Source organism: Corylus avellana, chromosome 3 (assembly GCF_965113065.1).
Source record: "Corylus avellana chromosome 3, dhCorAvel1.hap1.2, whole genome shotgun sequence".
Classification (NCBI taxonomy): Eukaryota; Viridiplantae; Streptophyta; class Magnoliopsida; order Fagales; family Betulaceae; genus Corylus; species Corylus avellana.
The window spans coordinates 18,615,210-18,633,575 of NC_142492.1; the positions used below are offsets into that span (position 1 = coordinate 18,615,210).

The 18,366-nt window shown below is 37.3% G+C and overlaps 1 protein-coding gene and 1 pseudogene across 1 annotated transcript; one reads left to right on the forward strand and one right to left on the reverse strand.

The window, feature by feature from the left end:
- The first annotated feature begins 210 nt into the window (after positions 1 to 210).
- Positions 211 to 812, forward strand: LOC132176634 (SAUR-like auxin-responsive protein family). Its single transcript, XM_059588897.2, has one exon. It carries the CDS (start codon positions 241 to 243, stop codon positions 625 to 627), a length of 387 nt encoding a protein of 128 aa, XP_059444880.1. The 5' UTR covers positions 211 to 240; the 3' UTR covers positions 628 to 812.
- A 1,746-nt stretch (positions 813 to 2,558) lies between these two features.
- LOC132174243 (ubiquitin fusion degradation protein 1 B-like) overlaps positions 2,559 to 18,366 on the reverse strand; it is a 43,994-nt pseudogene continuing 28,186 nt past the window's right edge.

Genomic DNA, 18,366 nt, shown 5'->3' on the forward strand with positions numbered 1-18,366 from the left:
TCATCAAAAATAAAAATAAAAAATAAAAAATAAACAAAAAGATGAATTGTTCCTGTCAGTTAAAAAAAAAAAAGGCCGGTTGCGAACAGACCCCACATTTGAAGCAGCTGAAAACAAGGACGTTGCAGCCACCCTGTCGCGCTTTAAGCAATAATTATAAACTGTGTGAGTTGTGAGTTGTGAGAGTGTAAGTCAAGTCTCCCAAATCTTTCTGATTCTCTCTGTGGAAAGAAGAAAGCAATGAAGAAGATGAATATGATACTGAGGAAGTGCAAGAGCCTGTCAAGGCAACTGGGGAGATCTTCATCATATAGCAGCCTAAGATCCAAATCCGCAAGGGGAGATTTATGGGAAGATCATCACCATCATCACCATCATCATCATCATCATGAAACTATATTTGTGGGAAGCACCAGAAAGCGGTACGTGATTAGCTCCAACCACCTAAGACATCCTCTTATATGTGCTCTCATCGACAGGACAAACCAGAAGGCAGGGGACGATGATGTCTTGGTTGTCAACTGTGAGGTGGTTCTCTTCGACCATCTCTTGTGGATGCTTGAGAATGTCGACCCAAATCTTGGCTCAGAGTCCTTACAGGAACTGGCTGACCTCTATGTTTCTTGAGATCTTCTTCAATATCCAATTATGTTATTCTTCTTATATTCCTTTCATTTCTGTCGACCCAACTCGTTGGGATTCATGGACCAACTGCTCATTCAACGAATTACCTGAAATGGGTGTATTCATGGGTTTTTGATGTTTTATGTCATCATTCTTTATCCTTGCATATAAAGTAATAATAAAGTTTCCTTGAGGAGCCGTTTGGGGAGCTTTTGTATCAATCAATTTTTTTTAATTTTTTTTTAAAGAAAAAGTATATTTCTAGTCACTAAATTTTGCATCGTAAATTCTTGCTTTATTGGTAATGGCGTGATGTTGTTTTATTATTCCAAATCTCAATGTGTGTAATCAGTTTTTTACATGGTTTCATAGAATAGGTACAACACATTTTCCATCAATCAAAGTCTAATCGTGGTTTGATAGGTTTGGTTTGAGGTTGTAAATTGTATTTACCTATAATTTGTTTTTATGATGTATTTTGGTTGTCACTGTTAGACCAGTTGTCACTCCCGATAGCTCTTTGATCTTAGACCCTGCAAAGAAAAAGGAAGGATTAGTAGAAGGCCGCAAAGTGAGGGGTTCACATCCGTTCCACCTTCGATGCCTAAGTCAGATATGTGATCATAAGATGATAATAAAAATATAAGCATAAGAGTGTGAAGAGTAGAGATAGGGCTGTAAACGAGCCTAGCTTAGGCGAGCCAGGGCTGCTCAAGCTTGGCTCGTGAAAATAGTTAACGAGTTCAAGCCCGGCTCGAGCTCGTGACGAGTTTGAAATCACCTGCTTGACTCGACTTGCCAAGAATAATTCCTTGTGCGAGAACGAGCTCGAGCTCGAGCTCGACTCTTAGGAGAGCCGAGCCCCTTATTGGGTACCCGGCTCGCCTAGCTCGCAAAGTAGAAAATATTTATTTTTTTTAAATTGTTAATAAATTAAAATTAACAAAAATAATGGATTACAAAAATTTAAAAATATATTCATATAACTTATTTTAATCAAATTCTCTAAAACCACATAACAACTTACAACTAACAAGACAAACATTTACAATTACAACTCCAAAATTTTCCAAAAACAATTACATATCATGATATCAAATTTGAAATAGTATTACAAAAAAAACCTAATGAATATTTGCAATATCATTATGATATATTGATATGCAATTACAAATCAAATAAAAATAAATAAAATAAATAAAAATAAAAATAAAAAAACCCACAATCACTTTACATTTTGAAAAAGAAATACAGACAAGAGTCTTTACTAAACAAGTGAGTACAACAAATAAAAAGTTTAATTTGCAAATGAAATCTTGAAATTCATAAGATATGCAGGGGTTGAACAGCAGACATTAACACTGGTGTAGAGCTACATAATGCAATGCTTCCAAGTTCCAAATTCTAGCAAAATGTTGCACATTCTTTTTTTCTAAATATTGAGATACAAAAGTAAAATTAAATAAATTAAATATATGATTGACAAAAGATTTGAGTCATTTAACTATTCAAAAGCTTACTTAGCTGTTAAAATTCCAATCAACACCACTGCCAGCAACCTTCAACTTTGAGGTTCAGAAGCACCAAGGCAACAATATACAAATAAGGCAACAATAAATTTTCAAATGAGCATGTAATCAAAACCCAAGATTTATCAAACCAACAAGGCAGCAAATTCATTAATGACCAAAGTTTGGAAAAAGGGATTTTTGAAATATCATATTCAGTGTCCAGCTAATTAATGTAAAGAAGGATTTATAGCTACTATATATATAGCCCTTGAATTAGGTCACTGGAAGCCTTTGCAAAATCATGTCATGCTCTGTTTATCTAAAATACATATATACCAAAGTAAATATATTTCTTAATGGCACTTGCATCCCTATCTAAAACCCCAGTTATGCAAAAAAAATAAAATAAATGGGGCAGCTTTATTACAAGACAGAAAGACATAATTTTGGTGCTTCCTTTCCAGGTTTGTTTGCATTTGAACCAAACACAAGCCTTCCAGAGGGTTGATGTGAGGCAGGATTTGATGACTTAGAATACTTGGTTCCATTTTGACCCTCTGGTTGCTACTGCTTAAGCATGGGAGAAGAAGCTGGTGCAGCTGATTGTGTCAAGGGTTTTCCATCCAAACGTCTCGCAGAACCAGTGAATGGGCTGGTCTTGGCCATCTTTTTGGCTGGCTCGTCTTCAACTGAAATACCAAAAAGAATTTAAGGCAAGAGGTTAATAATCAAACCTTCCGAGCAAGTGTCGAAAAGAAAGGTTAAAAAAATAAATAAAGAAGAAGAGGCAAAGAACCTTCTGGTTCTCTCTTGTTCAACAGAGCTGATGTTGCCGGTTTTTCAGGTTCTTTATAATCAAGAGGAGCGGCAAAGTCAACCTCGCAGTCCGTTTCAATGATACTGACTGCAGACGAGGGTTTTGTTTCAATTATATCAATGTAATACTTCTTATTGTTATAAGCAACCACGATGGTATCGCCAGTGGTTAAACAAGAGTAGCCCCTTAATGATCTTTCCAACCTAGAAATGAACATTGAGGTAAGATACGAATGAAGATTAACACGCGCAAGAGCGTGTGCACACAGAGAACAAGGCTGTTGCTAAGGCATAAATGAAAATGGCAAATTGACTAATACGGCATTGGGGTTGGAGATATCTAAGAAGTCCTTGGTGTGGGGCTGCAGCTTCATATATGTTCCCTTTGCTAGGCTGGCATTCTTCACTTGCACTACGTCTCCCTCTTGTAGGAACATGTTTTCCGTCATCTAGCAGTGAAAAACAAAAGGCAGCACTAAATAAGAGGCAAAACTGTAGTGCAAAATATTACCTAAATTAATAGATAATAATTGTACGTTTTACCTGCAAGTGCAGAAGGTCAACATAGTAGTATATGGTGTAAGTACAGGATCATTCCCACGAGGATTGCTGAATTTATGTTTAAAAATAGATTCCTTAAGCAAAACAAAGATTGATTGTTGAAGTGATGATAATAAAGGGTAGGACTTTGATATCCATCACTAATTATATTTAGCTAATATAACAATCTGCCAATGCTTTGATCAAGTTATGCATATCTAATGTTTGTCAACCTTAGGGCATGACGTATACTCCTAAGGCTATAGATTTTCTTAAGCAACGAGTTAGGTATGGCGTATACTCTTAACTCTTTTCATTCCTAAGGGATTTAACATGATTTATACTAAGTTGTTCCTTAAGAAGACATATGTTCTATGGAAATCGTTAAACACATGAGGCCTAGGGCATGGCATATACTCCCGGTTCCTCATGTTGATTAACCCAAGAATCAGGTGTGGATTACTTTTGTCACTTATGTTAAACCCAGGACTCGGCCATCCACTAACTAGTCCGTACCACATGCATATGTTGATCAGGCACACACATATGAGGAATTCATGCAAGCAGGTATTAATCAAGTTAAATAGCACAACAAGACCATCACAAAAGCGCCAATATTGAAATATTAACAAAACATAACTAGGGCTTCAATCTAGCCCTACTAATTAAATTAGCTACACATTGAGTTGATGTTAAACATCTTCATAAAATAAAAGAAAATAAAGGGAAAGAATAAACCCGAGACTTGAACTTGAAGAGCTCCTATTCTTCTCATTCCCAAGTATATCTATTCTAGAGGCTTAAGGGTCGATTTATAGGCTTTAGAAGTCTTAGACAAAGTAGTAAACCTAGGGATTTCGTAGGGTTTTGAGACCTATTACAATTTGGAGTTGGAAAACCCTAATATGGAAAGAGGGACATTCTGGCCGCCACTTGGTGTGTCTCCTGCGCACGGGATCGCAGCCCGTATGCGCTCGATCGCAAGTCTGCGATTGATCCTTCTTCTACCATGTGCTCGATCGCTCCTGGCTTGCTTGATGCTGTGTCCTCTTGGGTATTGCGCTCGATCGCAGTACCAGGGAGCTCCAATTGTCTCTATCTTCTCTTTTGAGCCCAAATCACCTAGTTTTACTTCATTTTCTTTGAAAAGCTTGTAAAAGTATGAAAAACACAAAAAAGAATTAAAATGGCCTAATTAACTAAAACCAAAGGATTAAAATATGCAAGTTAAGGGCTGAAAATATGAATATTTTAGCATTTATCAAAAACATCAGGAGAACTGTTGTCAAAATATATACCTAAATTAATAGGTAAATAATTGTATGTTTTACTTGCAAGTGCACAAGGTCAACATAATAGTATATGGTGCAAGTACAGGATCATTCCCACGAGGATTGCTGAATTTTGCTTAAAAATAAATTCCTTAAGTGAAACAAAGATTGATTGTTAAGTGATGATAATAAAGGATAGGGCTTTGATATCCACCACTAATTATATTTAGCTAATATAACAATATGTCAATACTTTGATCAAGTTATGCATATCTAATGTTTGTCAACCTTAGGGCATGGCGTATACTCCTAAGGCTATAGATTTCCCTAAGCAACGAGTTAGGCGTGCCGTATACTCTAACTCTTTTTATTCCTAAGGGATTTAGCATGATTTATACTAAGTTGTTCCTTAGGAAGGCATATGTTCTATGGAAATCGACAAACACATGAGGCCTAGGGCATGGCATATACTCCCGGTTCCTCATGTTGATTAACCCAAGAATCCGGTGTGGATTACTTTTGTCACTTATGTTAAACCCAAGACTCGGCCATCCACTAACTAGTCCGTACCACATGCATATGTTGAGCAAGCACACACATATGAGGAATTCATGCAAGTAGGTATTAATCAAGTTAAATAGCACAACAAGATCATCACAAAGGCACCAATATTGAAATATTAACAAAATATAACTAGGGCTGCAATCTAGCCCTACTAATTAAATTAGCTACACATTGAGTTGATGTTAAACATCTTCATAAAATAAAAGAAAAGAAAGGGAAAGAATAAACACGAGACTTGAACTTGAAGAGCTCCTATTCTTCTCCTTCCCAAGTATATCTATTCTAAAGGCTTAATGGTCTATTTATAGGCTTTAAAAGTCCTAGACAAAGTAGTATACCTAGGGATTTCGTAGGGTTTTGAAACCTATTACAATTTGGAGTTGGAAAACCCTAATATGGAAAGAGGGACATTCTGGCCGCCACTTGGTGTGTCTCCTATGCACGGGTATGGTCGATCGCAGCCCGTGTGAGCTCGATCGCAAGTCTGCGATTGATCCTTCTTCTAGTATGCGCTTGATCGCTCCTGGCTGCTTGATGCTGTGTCTTCTCGGGTATTGCGCTCGATCGCAGGTACCCAACGATTGATCGCAATACCAGGGAGCTCCAATTGTCTCTATCTTCTTTTTTGAGCCCAAATCACCTAGTTTTACTTCATTTTCTTCCAAAAGCCTGTAAAAGTATGAAAAACACAAAAATGAATTAAAATAACCTACTTAACTAAAACCAAAGGATTAAAATGTGCAAGTTAAGGGCTGACAATATGAATATTTTAGCACTTATCACACCCCCAAACTTACATATTGCTAGTCCCTTAGCAATACAAAGCTAAAAAAATAAAATGGAAAACTGAAAACGAAAAGATAAATCCATCTTTTGTGGGATGTACGATTGCATTTAGCATATGCAACAAACCTTTTAAACCACTAGGAATTCCCTAGTGGACGAGTGAAGTCTCTTGAGGGTTTTCCAGAAATGTTACCCACAAACATCATGCAAGAGTTCATGTTATCCCAAAAATTAAAGTATCACTTTAAGATTATGATTTTCACTCATAAGCAAGCTTAAAAAGATGAACTCCATCTTCACAATGAATTGGAATCTCGATGTGCAATTACTTACAAAGGACATGCTAAATCGTCACAAGTTTGAAATTTGTGTACAATGAATTAGTACAAAATTATGAGGCTTCCCAATCTTTCCAATATGCAATGTCTCCTTATCTCAGAATTTACTGAATTTCCTATTAGAATGACACACTGGCATATTTCTTTTTCCCTTTTTTTTTTGGTCAGGTTGTGCAATGTTGGTTCCCTTAAGCTTTCTAATTGACCCTTGTAGCGAGTGTTAAGTCAATGACTCCCAAACCAGATGGTTTTAGGGCATTAGGTGTAAAGACACCCCTAAGGACCTACTAACTCGAGTCAAAAAGGCTACAAAGCCAACTAATCATGACATTGATCAAATCCAAATTTTTCTCCTTTTGACGTGAACACTCAATGCTTTGAGACAAGAGGTCCAGTTACTCAATGAAAAGTCATCAATGATCATTTATTTCATATATACAAAAAGGGGGGGGGGGGCGGGGGGATGGTGGAAGCGCAGTATGCATATAGATGCAAGGTGTAGGGGAGAGGGATGTACGTGCATATAATGATAATTAAAATTAAAGCAGATAGAACCGTCCAAGAAGGCGGTATGACAATTAATAATCAAAGATATAAAAGACAGAAGATAAGATAAACAAATCTGGATAAAAACTCGTTAAAGAGTTTAAAATCGTTACAGATTAAAGATAGGCTTACAAAAGAAAGCGTTAGTGCTTACTGAAGTAAGAGACAGAAGACAGGGGAATGGCAAGATAGTTCTTGAGGGAGAGTACTGAAGGACTCTAGAAAACCTCTCGAAAAACCACTGCCTTACAAAGGGGGAGGGGAGCCCGTTATATAGGCTGAGCATAAAGCATAAAACAAATTACAATTGATTACAAAACAGTAAAAGCAGGCGCCGCGTCAGAGCGGTCACATGTGAACAGTAGAGGCATGTTTGATGCCAATCTTGAACAGTGAAATTCGCCTGATTGAACAGTAGTTGTCGGCACTGTAGTGTCAGCAGACAAAACATGAACAGTGAAGTTGAACAGTGCGTCTGAACAGTAATTTTGTACAGTGTCGTCTGGACAATGAACAGTAAAAGTGAACAGTGATTTTGCACAGTAACAACAAAATAATAGTGACCCGTTTAAGATCACCAAACTTCTTAGCTGTCGTTAGGGACAGTGAACTGAAAACGATCCGTCAGTGGAATGGTTCCAGTTCTTTTGTTGAGGAATTTCGTGGTCGTATAGGGACCAAACAAGAAAACTCTGAACTAACCGTCAGTGGCTAGTTTGAAGATGTTGTGTTCCAAACTATTATTCGTTATCATCAAGAGGACCAATGGAGTCAAGGTAAGTCTGAATCCATTGTTTCTTTTTGAAAGAATATCTGGGGACAGGGGGAGGAGGAGGCGCAGTATATGGCACAATGGCATCATATCTGCGAGTCATTAATTCAACTTTTTTGACAATGCGTTCAATCTTGGGGGACATTTTCCAAGTTTTACATTGGAACCAGTGTCTTTCAATCTTTTCTTGATTCCTGACATATTTCCATTTTAGGAACCAAGGGATTCTGAATTCTTTGGCAAAATAGAGCATGGGGGGAAAAATACGATTAAAATGCCCGACGAAACCTTTACAGGCGACGTGAGATGAAAACAGATGAAAAGCATAGACAAGAGGAGAGGGAAGAACATCAATGGTTATGCCAAAATGGTCCCACCATTGTTTAAACCATGCGGGGAGAAGACAATTGAAATTTTCTTCAAAGGTAATGAACCAGAAGTGTTTGGACTCAGGGTTCTGGAAAACCATAAAACGAAACCAGGCATTGACATAGTCATAATAAGAATAGGGAATATGAGAATTTGAAGATGGGAGAATTTGAGATGGGTGGGAACCCCATTCTTCAACAGAAATGAATTTGACAATGTAGGCAATGGTCCCAACAATCGTTTGGGGATTGTCTTTTTTGGGGATAGGCCTAAATTTGACCGATTTGGTTTGGATCAATATATCAGTGAAGAATGACAAATCTTTCAAAGGATGTTCAGGGATCCAATGAAAATGAGCAGGAAAATAATTATAAGCCAATTGTCCAGGGGTTCTGGAAAGATCTTCAGAAGAAAACAGATATTGAGAAAAGGGTAGAGTTACCCAGGGGAAAGAAAGAATGATAGGGTTAGAACTGGATTCCGTTTGAGAACCAGGATGGGAACTATGTTCCGTTTGGGGAGTCATAGGTCCGGGTTTGTATTGGTTGAAGGCAGAAGATTTTGACTGGGTAAATTGTGGGGAAACTTGGGAAGGAAATGAATGAACCGTCATAGGATCATCCTGGGGATCAAGGGGAATAGAAGGCCTAGGCTTCAAAATAGAATTAACCTTTTCCTTTCCTTTGTTGCTGGCCATTGTGGCACTGCAAGAATTCTCGGGTAAGAAAATTAGGTATTGAATTGTTTGAGCCTTTGATGTATTCAATGTCAAAATCAAAAACACTTAAAATGGCTTGCCACCTGGTAAAAATCTGTTTTGATGCAATATTTTCAACATCTTTTTTCAAAATATATTTAGCAGATTTACAATCAATACGCAAAAGAAATTTCTGGTTGAGCAAATCAGACTGAAATTTGGAAAAACATAAAACAACAGAAAGAATTTCTTTTTTAATAGTACTATAATTAATCTGTGCAGAATTCCAGGAACCAGAGTGGAATCGAACAATTTGTTATGGGAATTCTGGGTTAGGTCCTGGAGAAATGACTTGTTTCAGAATACCTCCAAAGCCAATTTCAGAGGCGTCAGTGTCGACAATTTTGAAAGAATTATCAGAAGGGATGCCCAGACAAGGGAGAGTCTTGACATGGAGTTTAATTTCTTTGACAAGAGAAGTATGGATGTCAGACCAAGGGGGAGGATTGCCTTGTAACCTTTCAAATAAAGGTTTACAATGTTTTCGCAAATCCTTGTAGAAATCAGCAATATAATTCAGAGAGCCAAGAAATCGTTGGAGTTGGGATTTCTCAGTGATGACATCAGGAAATTTATCAGCAAATTGAATCGCCCTGTCAATAGGACAAATTTGACCTTTAGAAATATCAAACCCAAGAAACCGGATTTTATCTTGAAAGAGTTTGATCTTTTTGGCAAAAACAACGAGCCCGTTATATCTGATGGTTTCTAGAAACAATTTCAAATGTTTCCAGTGCTCATCGATGGACTTTGAGAAAACAAGGACATCATCAATATAGACAATAGTGAAATGACTGAATGGGTTGAAAATATCGTTCATGATATTCTGGAACTCACTGGGGCATTTTTCAAACCAAAAGGCATGACATTCCATTCATAGTGACCAAAAGGGGTAGTAAAGGCCGTTTTGTACCTATCACTATCCTTAATCCGGACTTGCCAAAATCCTGATTTCATATCAAACTTAGAGAAGACAACAGCGTCGTTTAGACGACTGACCAGATCCTTCCTATTGGGGATAGGATACCTAATCCACTCTAGCACATCATTGAGGGGCTTATAGTTAATGACTAACCTTGGAGCACCTCGTTCTAACTCAGCATTTTTCATGATATAAAAAGCTGCATAGGACCAAGGGGACTTACTCTTACGAATAATACCCTTAGCAAGCAAATCAGCAATTTCTTTTTGACAAAATTCTAAAGTTTCAGCATTCATTTGAATAGGCCTAGCTTTAGTTGGGATTTTGTTTTCAGAAAAATCTTTAACATAAGGCAAAGAAACAATATGCTTTTTCCTATGCCAAAAAGCATTAGGAAGTTCAGAACAAACAGAATCAACAATCAAGGTATTGAAAGCAGCAATTTTTGATTGCAAAAGCTCATCATAGAGTTGTTCAGCAATCTTTTTATACCTTAATTCTTGTTTGAGAAAATTGAGTTGTTTATGCTTGGCAGAGACCAAATTTAAACAACCGTTATCAATTTCAGACTCAGGAGCAAAAGGAAATTTTACTTCAAATCCCATCTTAACAGTTGAGACACCAGTGTCATCAATTGTTATAGGGTAGAGCATGGCAATGAAAGGCAGACCAAGAATGACTTTATCAGTCATGTTCTTGACCAAAACAGCAGGAATATGAAAACAGACATTGTTTTGACAAACATGGACATTGTTCAATTCATACTTGATGTTCAATTTTTCTCCACTGGTTGAATGCAACCGTTCTGTGGATTTTTCAAAATATTTGCTGGGAATTGATCCTTCTTGGATACAATTTAAATCAGCACCATAATCAATCAAAGCAACAACATCAAGGGTGAAATCATGGGAGACAATGATATGTACTTTAGAATGCCATTTGGGAGGAACAACTTTGTTGATCAAATTGACAAAATGGACATTATCAGAGACAGAGACAGGAAGTTGCTTATTCCTTTTTAAATCAACCATATCTTTCCTGATATTACGAATCTCGTATTTTAAATCTGAGATTGTAACTACTTTGGATTTTTGTTTTGAAATTTTTCCCAAAGTATTTTCAGGAGATGTTTTAGTATTGTTTTGCTCTTCAGATTTGGTCAGAACAGAACAAGTACTAATACAATCATGGTCAATCTCATCAGGAGGAGTAGGTTCAAAATCTTTCGTAGGATTGATGGATCCGTTAAAGATCTTTTGGAGTTTTGGCTCCATTTCAATCTTACCAAAGTTTTGTTCAAGGATTCTGACGTCAGAGTCAGTGGATTCTTGAGAAGAAGTTTTAGGATCAGAAGCAGAAACTTTCTTGATGCCAACGTTCTGTTCAGAAGAACTGGCATGAGCAGTAGTTGGCTCAGAAAATAATTTGTTGACATTCTCAAGATTTATTTGAGAAATGGCTTTTAGATCAGAAGGTTTTGACAAATAAGGGAGAGAAGTCAAGGGTTTTTCAATCTTTGGAGGAGCAGAGGAAACCTTTGAATCAGAAAAGAGAGAGGGAAGTTTCTCTTCGATACGATCCAATTGTTGTCCTAAAATATGCAAAGATTGGGCACAAAAATTGTTTTGTTCGATAATTTTCCTATTGTTAGTAGTAGGATCCTTATCATCATGGATTTTAAAAGGAGAACTTTTAACAATGACTTTTTTTGTGTTTAACAAGAATATTTTCAAGAGGAGAATGCGAAGATTTGACGACAGATTTATCTTCTTTGACAAAATTCTTTTTGACAACATTCAAAACATTATCGACAGGGGAATGTTTTTGAAGATAATCAAAAAACAAAATATGTTTTTGGGATTCAATCATCATCTCAGTCCATTTGACCTTGATGAGATCTTGTTCCTTGGAAGAATATTTCTTTTGAAAAGCATGCTTCGCGAGCACGATTTTCTTTTGACAAAAAATCTTTTGACAAAGGAGGCCAATCAATGACAGAAAAGAAATCTTTGATTGGGGAGGTAGAGGTGATGACATTACACTGATGAGGAGCAGTGGGAAGAGGAGCATCAAAATTAGAAGCAGAGGGAGAAGTAGATCTACCTTCGTCATCCGTTAGGGGATGATTTCTAGTAGAATATAAAGCAGAAGAAACTTGGGAATCGGTAGAAATTTCTTTGAGTTTCAAATCAGGGTTAACCGGACAAAGAGTAGGAGAGGCGTTAAGTGACTCGTCCACATCTTTATCACGACGACGAAATCCTTCCGAGGTTGTTGAACCCGCAAAAGAATTTCTTCGTTCGTTAACCAACAGAGGCCTTTCATACAGAGGACGTTCAATCCTGCTGGAATGACCTAAATCAGAAAAATTGATTTTGATAGATCCATCCATATACTGTTGGATGTAATCAAGACTAGAGGCATCGTTTACTACTCGAGAAGGTTTTGCAACACCTTCCAAAAGCCACTCGTTGGGGAGGTCAATCTCTTCCCAGCGAATCATTTTTGGAGTTTTGATTTTTGCATTCTGAGTAGAACTTTGAATTAACAAAGTTGATTCACCTGGATTCTTGATCACAGCTTGTGGATCCAGATTTGTCTTCATCAATTTATAATAAACACGATAGATGATAGCAAGGGGTCGGCTACCTTCTTCCATGTTATAACCAGAAGACAGAATATTAAGCGTTAAAGCTTTCAAAATATGCATATCAGACAAAGCAAGAGAAAGATTGGGAAAAACATCAAAATGAATAGGACCAACAAACAAGGAAGATTGAATCATTCTGAGTATACTGGTCTTAAAATCAAGAAATCTTGCGTCACGCAAGCAAAGCAAAACAGAAGCATTAATACCAAGTCGAGTCAATGGCTTGACAGCAACTTGAACACAACCAACATGCAAAAACTTATAACCTTTAGCAAGAGAGTCGTTAATGAACCACTTGTTGAACAAGGTTATAGTTTGATCTTTGCCGGTAATAGCAAAGGTTTGTTCGACAGTTTTGACAGAAAATTGAGATTTAAAAGAAGATTTAAACCAAGAAGTAGTGTAAACATCCTTAGCGTCCAGCTTAGGGATGTTCCATTTATCAACACATAAATTATTATCAGATTCGACAGAGAAATTTTCATAGTTAACCACGTCCGGTGGCAAACTAGAATTAGAGCTGACAGAAGAATTAGATCTCCACATTTTGACACACAATCTAAACTCAAAATCACACACTCAGTAAAGTCTTAAAGGATCTCATCCTAGGTACTCACTCACTGGGTAAACTTCCTAAGGATCTCCTTCCTAGACGTAAGGTTTATCCACACATACCCTTGGCCGCGAAACAGCGCTACACATACCCTTGGTCACTCTCTACAGTCTCTTCTTCATGCCCTAGACGCCAAACCCAGGCTTAAGCGGGACTTACAGGTACCTCGACAACTGTAGTAACGGGGTGGTAGGCAAACTGCACTGACGGGGTGGTGGACTACCAACCAACAGCTAGGATCTCGACATAGGGAAAGGTTAACAGGGGGTAAGCAAAGAGGAGAAGAGCAAGACAATACTCAGGGGCAAAAAGGAGAGCAGGGTGTACATCAAGCAGCAAAGAGATCGCAACTCTTATGGCTCTGATACCAAAAAGGGGGGGGGGGGAAAGGGTGGAAGCGCAATATGCATATAGATGCAGGGAGTAGGGGAGAGGGATGTACGTGCATATAATGATAATTAAAATTAAAGCGGATAGAACCGTCCAAGAAGGCGGTATGACAATTGATAATCAAAGATATAAAAGACAGAAGATAAGATAAACAAATCTGGATAAAAACTCATTAAAGAGTTTAAAATCGTTACAGATTAAAGATAGGCTTACAAAAGAAAGCGTTAGTGCTTACTGAAGTAAGAGACAGAAGACAGGGGAATGGCAAGATAGTTCTTGAGGGAGAGTACTGAAGGACTCTAGAAAACCTCTCGAAAAACCACTACCTTACAAAGGGGGAGGGGAGCCCGTTATATAGGCTGAGCATAAAGCATAAAACAAAATACAATCGATTACAAAACAGTAAAAGCAGGCGCCGCGTCAGTGCGGTCACATGTGAACAGTAGAGGCACGTTTGATGCCAATCTTGAACAGTGAAAGTTGCCTGATTGAACAGTAGCTGTCTGCACTGTAGTGTCGGCAGACAAAACATGAATAGTGAAGTGAACGGTGCTTCTGAACAGTAATCCTGCGCAGTGTCGTCCGGACAATGAACAATAAAAGTGAACAATGATTTTGCACAGTAACTTCGAAGACAATCTGAACAGTGACCCATTTGAGATCACCAAACTTCTTTGCTGTTGTTATGGACAGTAAACTGAAAACGATCCGTCAGTGGAATGGTTCCAATTCTTTTGTGGAGAACTTTGTGGCCGTTAGGGACCAATTTAGGAGCCGTTATGAGGCGAGCCGTTATGAGGCTTTACATATCTTCAATCCCTGGGTAAGGATAGTATTCTTGAGTATCCTCATAGTAGGGATTCTGGAGTGGATTGAGGAGAGACTTCTTCTGGGACGAGGCTAACTTTTCGTCTTCTTCGTCGTTGTCAGAATCATCATCAAGGGCAGCAAGAAGGGCTTTAATCTTCTCTTTTTAGGAAGAAGATTTCTTCTTGGAAGAACTGGAAGAAGGGGTAGAAGCATGAGAAACTTCTTTTTCTTCTTTTGGAGAAGAAAAGATACCGGGGGTGACAAGGAGAGGGGGTTTAGCCGTTAGTGGCTGGGCCTTGAGGGCTTGAGACATGCTTTTGACAGGGAGGACAATGTCATCAGTTAGTGAGCATTTATCCCACCATTTGATAAACCATTGTCGTTGAATCTTGTCATCAAACAGGTGGTAATTCCATTTTAGAATCCATGGAATTTTGTAATTATTGGCAAAATAAAGAATAGTTGGAAACTTGGCACCATAAGAATCAACTTTGTAGCTGTTCTTAAATAGTTGGAAAGCTTCAACTAGCTGGAGGGGGAGGATATTAGGGATCAAACCAAATTGGTTCCACCATCTGGCAAACCAAAGGGGAAAGATACCGGTAAAATTCTTATCAAAGTTAACAAACCAAGAATGATCAAAGACAGAGGTTTGATAAAGTAAGAATTTGAACCAGGCATCGACATAATCATAGTAGGTACAAGGAATCGAAAATCCGTTAAGGGATCTCGTGATAGAGGGGTGGTTACCCCATTCCTTTTCAGAAATAATCCGTTTGAAATAGACACTATGATAGAGTATCTTATTAGGATTAAGTCGATCGGGAATAGACTTGAAAGAAACAGAATCAGTCTGTTTTAAGACAGCTGAATAGAAAGCCAAATTTTTCTGCGGATGTTCAGGAATCCAATGAAAATTTGGAGGAAAATAGGAGACGGCAATATCTCCGGGCGATTTAGAAGAAGCAGAACGATTAAGTTCGACAAAGAACTAGTTCTGGTAGTAAGGGAGAATCATGTATTCAGATTTAAAGACAGACGTTTTATCATGTCTTATGAAGGGAGGTCTGGGCTTATCAGAAAAAGGATCATAGGAGGAGGCAAGCGTACTGGAGTACGTCATTTGGGAATCATAAGAGGGAGCAAAGGGAGCAAATCTGTTGGTTATGGCAATAGATGAAATGGGCAAGGAAGAAGCAAGAGGGGAGGATTCTGACTTTATAGTCAGAGCTTTTGAAACAGTTTTCTCTTTATCTTCTTTGCTGGCCATGGTGGCACTGCAAAAATTCAAAAGGAAAATAATTAAAATCAAAAAGGTAAAAACCTTTATAAAATATATGCAGAATAACGTCAAAATTATTCTTTGTAAAACAGAAATAATAATATGCGCCATATGACAGGGAAAGGTATGATCAAAGAATCCTGGGTAAACACGACCGTTAGGGGGGTGTTTAGACAAGACAAAACTCTGATGGTAATAGGGTCCTCATCCGTTTCTAGATCTAAGGATTGCCTAAACTTAATATCCAACCTATTAACATCAATTTCAAATTTTGACGCAAAAGGTATTTGAATATTAACATCAAATTTAACAGTTGAAACATCAATTTCGTTAACAGAAAATGGATAAAGTAAAGCAAGAAAAGGCATACCAAGAATTACCCTTTCACCCATGTTTTTGACAAGCACAGTAGGAATATGAAAATGAATATTATCAAAACAGACATATGCATTTTTCAATTCAAAATCAATGTGCAATTTGCTACCACTGGCTGAGTGCAACCATTGTGTGGATTTTTGGAAATATTTGCTGGGAATGAAACCTTCTTGAATGCAATTCAAATCAGAATCAATCAAAGCAAAAACATCAAAAGAATAATCAGGAGAAATGGTAATTTTGACATTTGAATACCATCTCGGAGGGACAAATTTGCTGATCATACTGACAATCTTAATCTCACTGGACAAAGATTTATGACAGGATTCTTCATCATCATGCTCAGAAGTTATTTCGTTATCAAAAATACTTCCAGGAAAAATTTGTTTAAGATTTAAAAGCAAAAGCTTTTGTTGTAAATCTTTGTTTTCATGATTGACATTTTGCAAAGCAATTTGCAAGTTGACAATATCTTTCTTGATGGTACTAATCTCATGCTGAAAGTCTAAGATAGTAACTACCTTGGATTTTTGTTTTGAAAAACGTTTTAAGGTATCCTCAAGAGATATAGTGCCGACAGGTTTTTCAACAACATCTTTTGTCATGAGTTTCTTAAGTTTTTTAAGATACTCTTCTTTTAAATCAGGGTTTTCAATTTTTGAAATCAGGGTTAGGAGCAAGTCTTCTTGTTCTTCTGATTTCGTTAAAACAGAACAGGTTTTTGGATTGCAGCAGGCATCAGTGCAACCAATTTGAAAACAACTTTCAGATATTTCTGAGGCAGATCGATATTCAGAATCAGAGGATTCTAGAAGATCATTATCAGAAGAATAGTTTGAAAAAGCATTGTTTTGAAAAATTCTATAGATTTTTCGCTTATCATCGTTATTGATGTTTAAAGCATTAATCTCTTTTTTAATCTTTTTGGGAGGTTTTGGGCACTTGTCAGCATAGTGTCCTTCTTCTCCGCAATTAAAACATTTATTTTTTGAAAAATATTTTTCAAATTTAGATTGTTTACTCCGTTTAGGAGGAGGTTTAGAAAATTTAGGTTTATTAAATTTTCTTCTCTTGTTACTATTGTAATATGGAGGGGATGATCTTATGAGAGCTTTAGATTTCTTCCTATGCGTTTTGGAGGGAGCCATAGGAGGTAATCCAAACTGTTCACAGAAATTTCCCATTTCATACTTAGCTTTCTTGGCCTTTTTAAGCTGCTATCTGATCATCTTTTGATCGATGCACATCTTAATGCCAAGTTTTTTGACAGTTGAAAACAAATCACCGTAAGTTAAATTTTCAAAATTGATGAGACCAGTGTCAGTACTGATCAATTCATCTTTCACTTTGTGAACAAATAATGAAGGAAAACCATCAATGAACTTTTCTTTCCAATAAGGTTTTTGACTATCAGGTCTAACCATGACACGGGAAAGAAAAACATCTTGATACCATCTATAGTCAGACATAGTAGGGCATCGAAGATTGTTCAGATAATCAGAAATACGGGAGGTGATATTGGAAGGAGTTCCGACAAAATGTTTGATAATTGTATAGATCAAGGAGTTAACACCATCAGGTTCACCCATTCTGATTTTCTCATCGAAAATAGGTAATCCTTCTTCATCACTCTTTACTGCTTTCCTGATCTGATCTCTTTGATCTTCAGTGAGATAATTATCCCACCAATTTCTCAAAGTACCAGAAAAACTAGTAGCAAGTAAATCCACAATATCAGCTTGGCTTTTATTGTGATTCGTGAGATAAGCATTAGCAACCATGGACATATGATTCATCTTATTGAGCAGTTCTTGCTCAGACAAACCGTCAATATTCCATTCATACAATTTATCAGCAGACACAGAGAATTGGGATTGGTGAAACCTTTCCTCGAATTGTAAATCTGGAGGAGTAGGTTTAGAATAAAAATTCTTTGTAAGATTGAAGGGTTTAGATCCGTCATAGATCCTTTGGAGTTTTGGCTCCATCTCAATCTTACCAAAGTTTTGTTCAAGAATTCTGATGTCAGAATCAGTGGATTCTTGAGAAGAAGTTTCAGAATCAGAAGAAGAAACTTTTTTGATAACAAAATTTTGTCCAGAAGAACTGGCACGAGCATGAGTTAATTCAGAAAGCAATTTGTTGACTTTCTCAAGGTTCATTTGAGAAGTCGTTTTCAAACCAGAAGATTTTGACAAATCAGGGAGAGAAATCAGGGGTTTTTCAATCTTTGGAGGATCAGAGGAAACCTTTGAATCAGAAGAGAGAGAGGGAAGTTTCTCTTCGATACGACCCAATTGTTGTCCTAAAATATGCAAAGATTGGGCACAAAAATTGTTTTGTTCGATAATTCTCCTATCGTTATTAATAGGGTCCTTATCATGGGTTTTGAAAGGGAAACATTTGACAACCATTTTGTTGACATCAAGA

What these genes read in the sequence shown, in the direction of transcription:
- LOC132176634 (XM_059588897.2), top strand. Translation starts at nt 241, where the DNA reads ATGAAGAAGATGAATATGATACTGAGGAAGTGCAAGAGCCTGTCAAGG.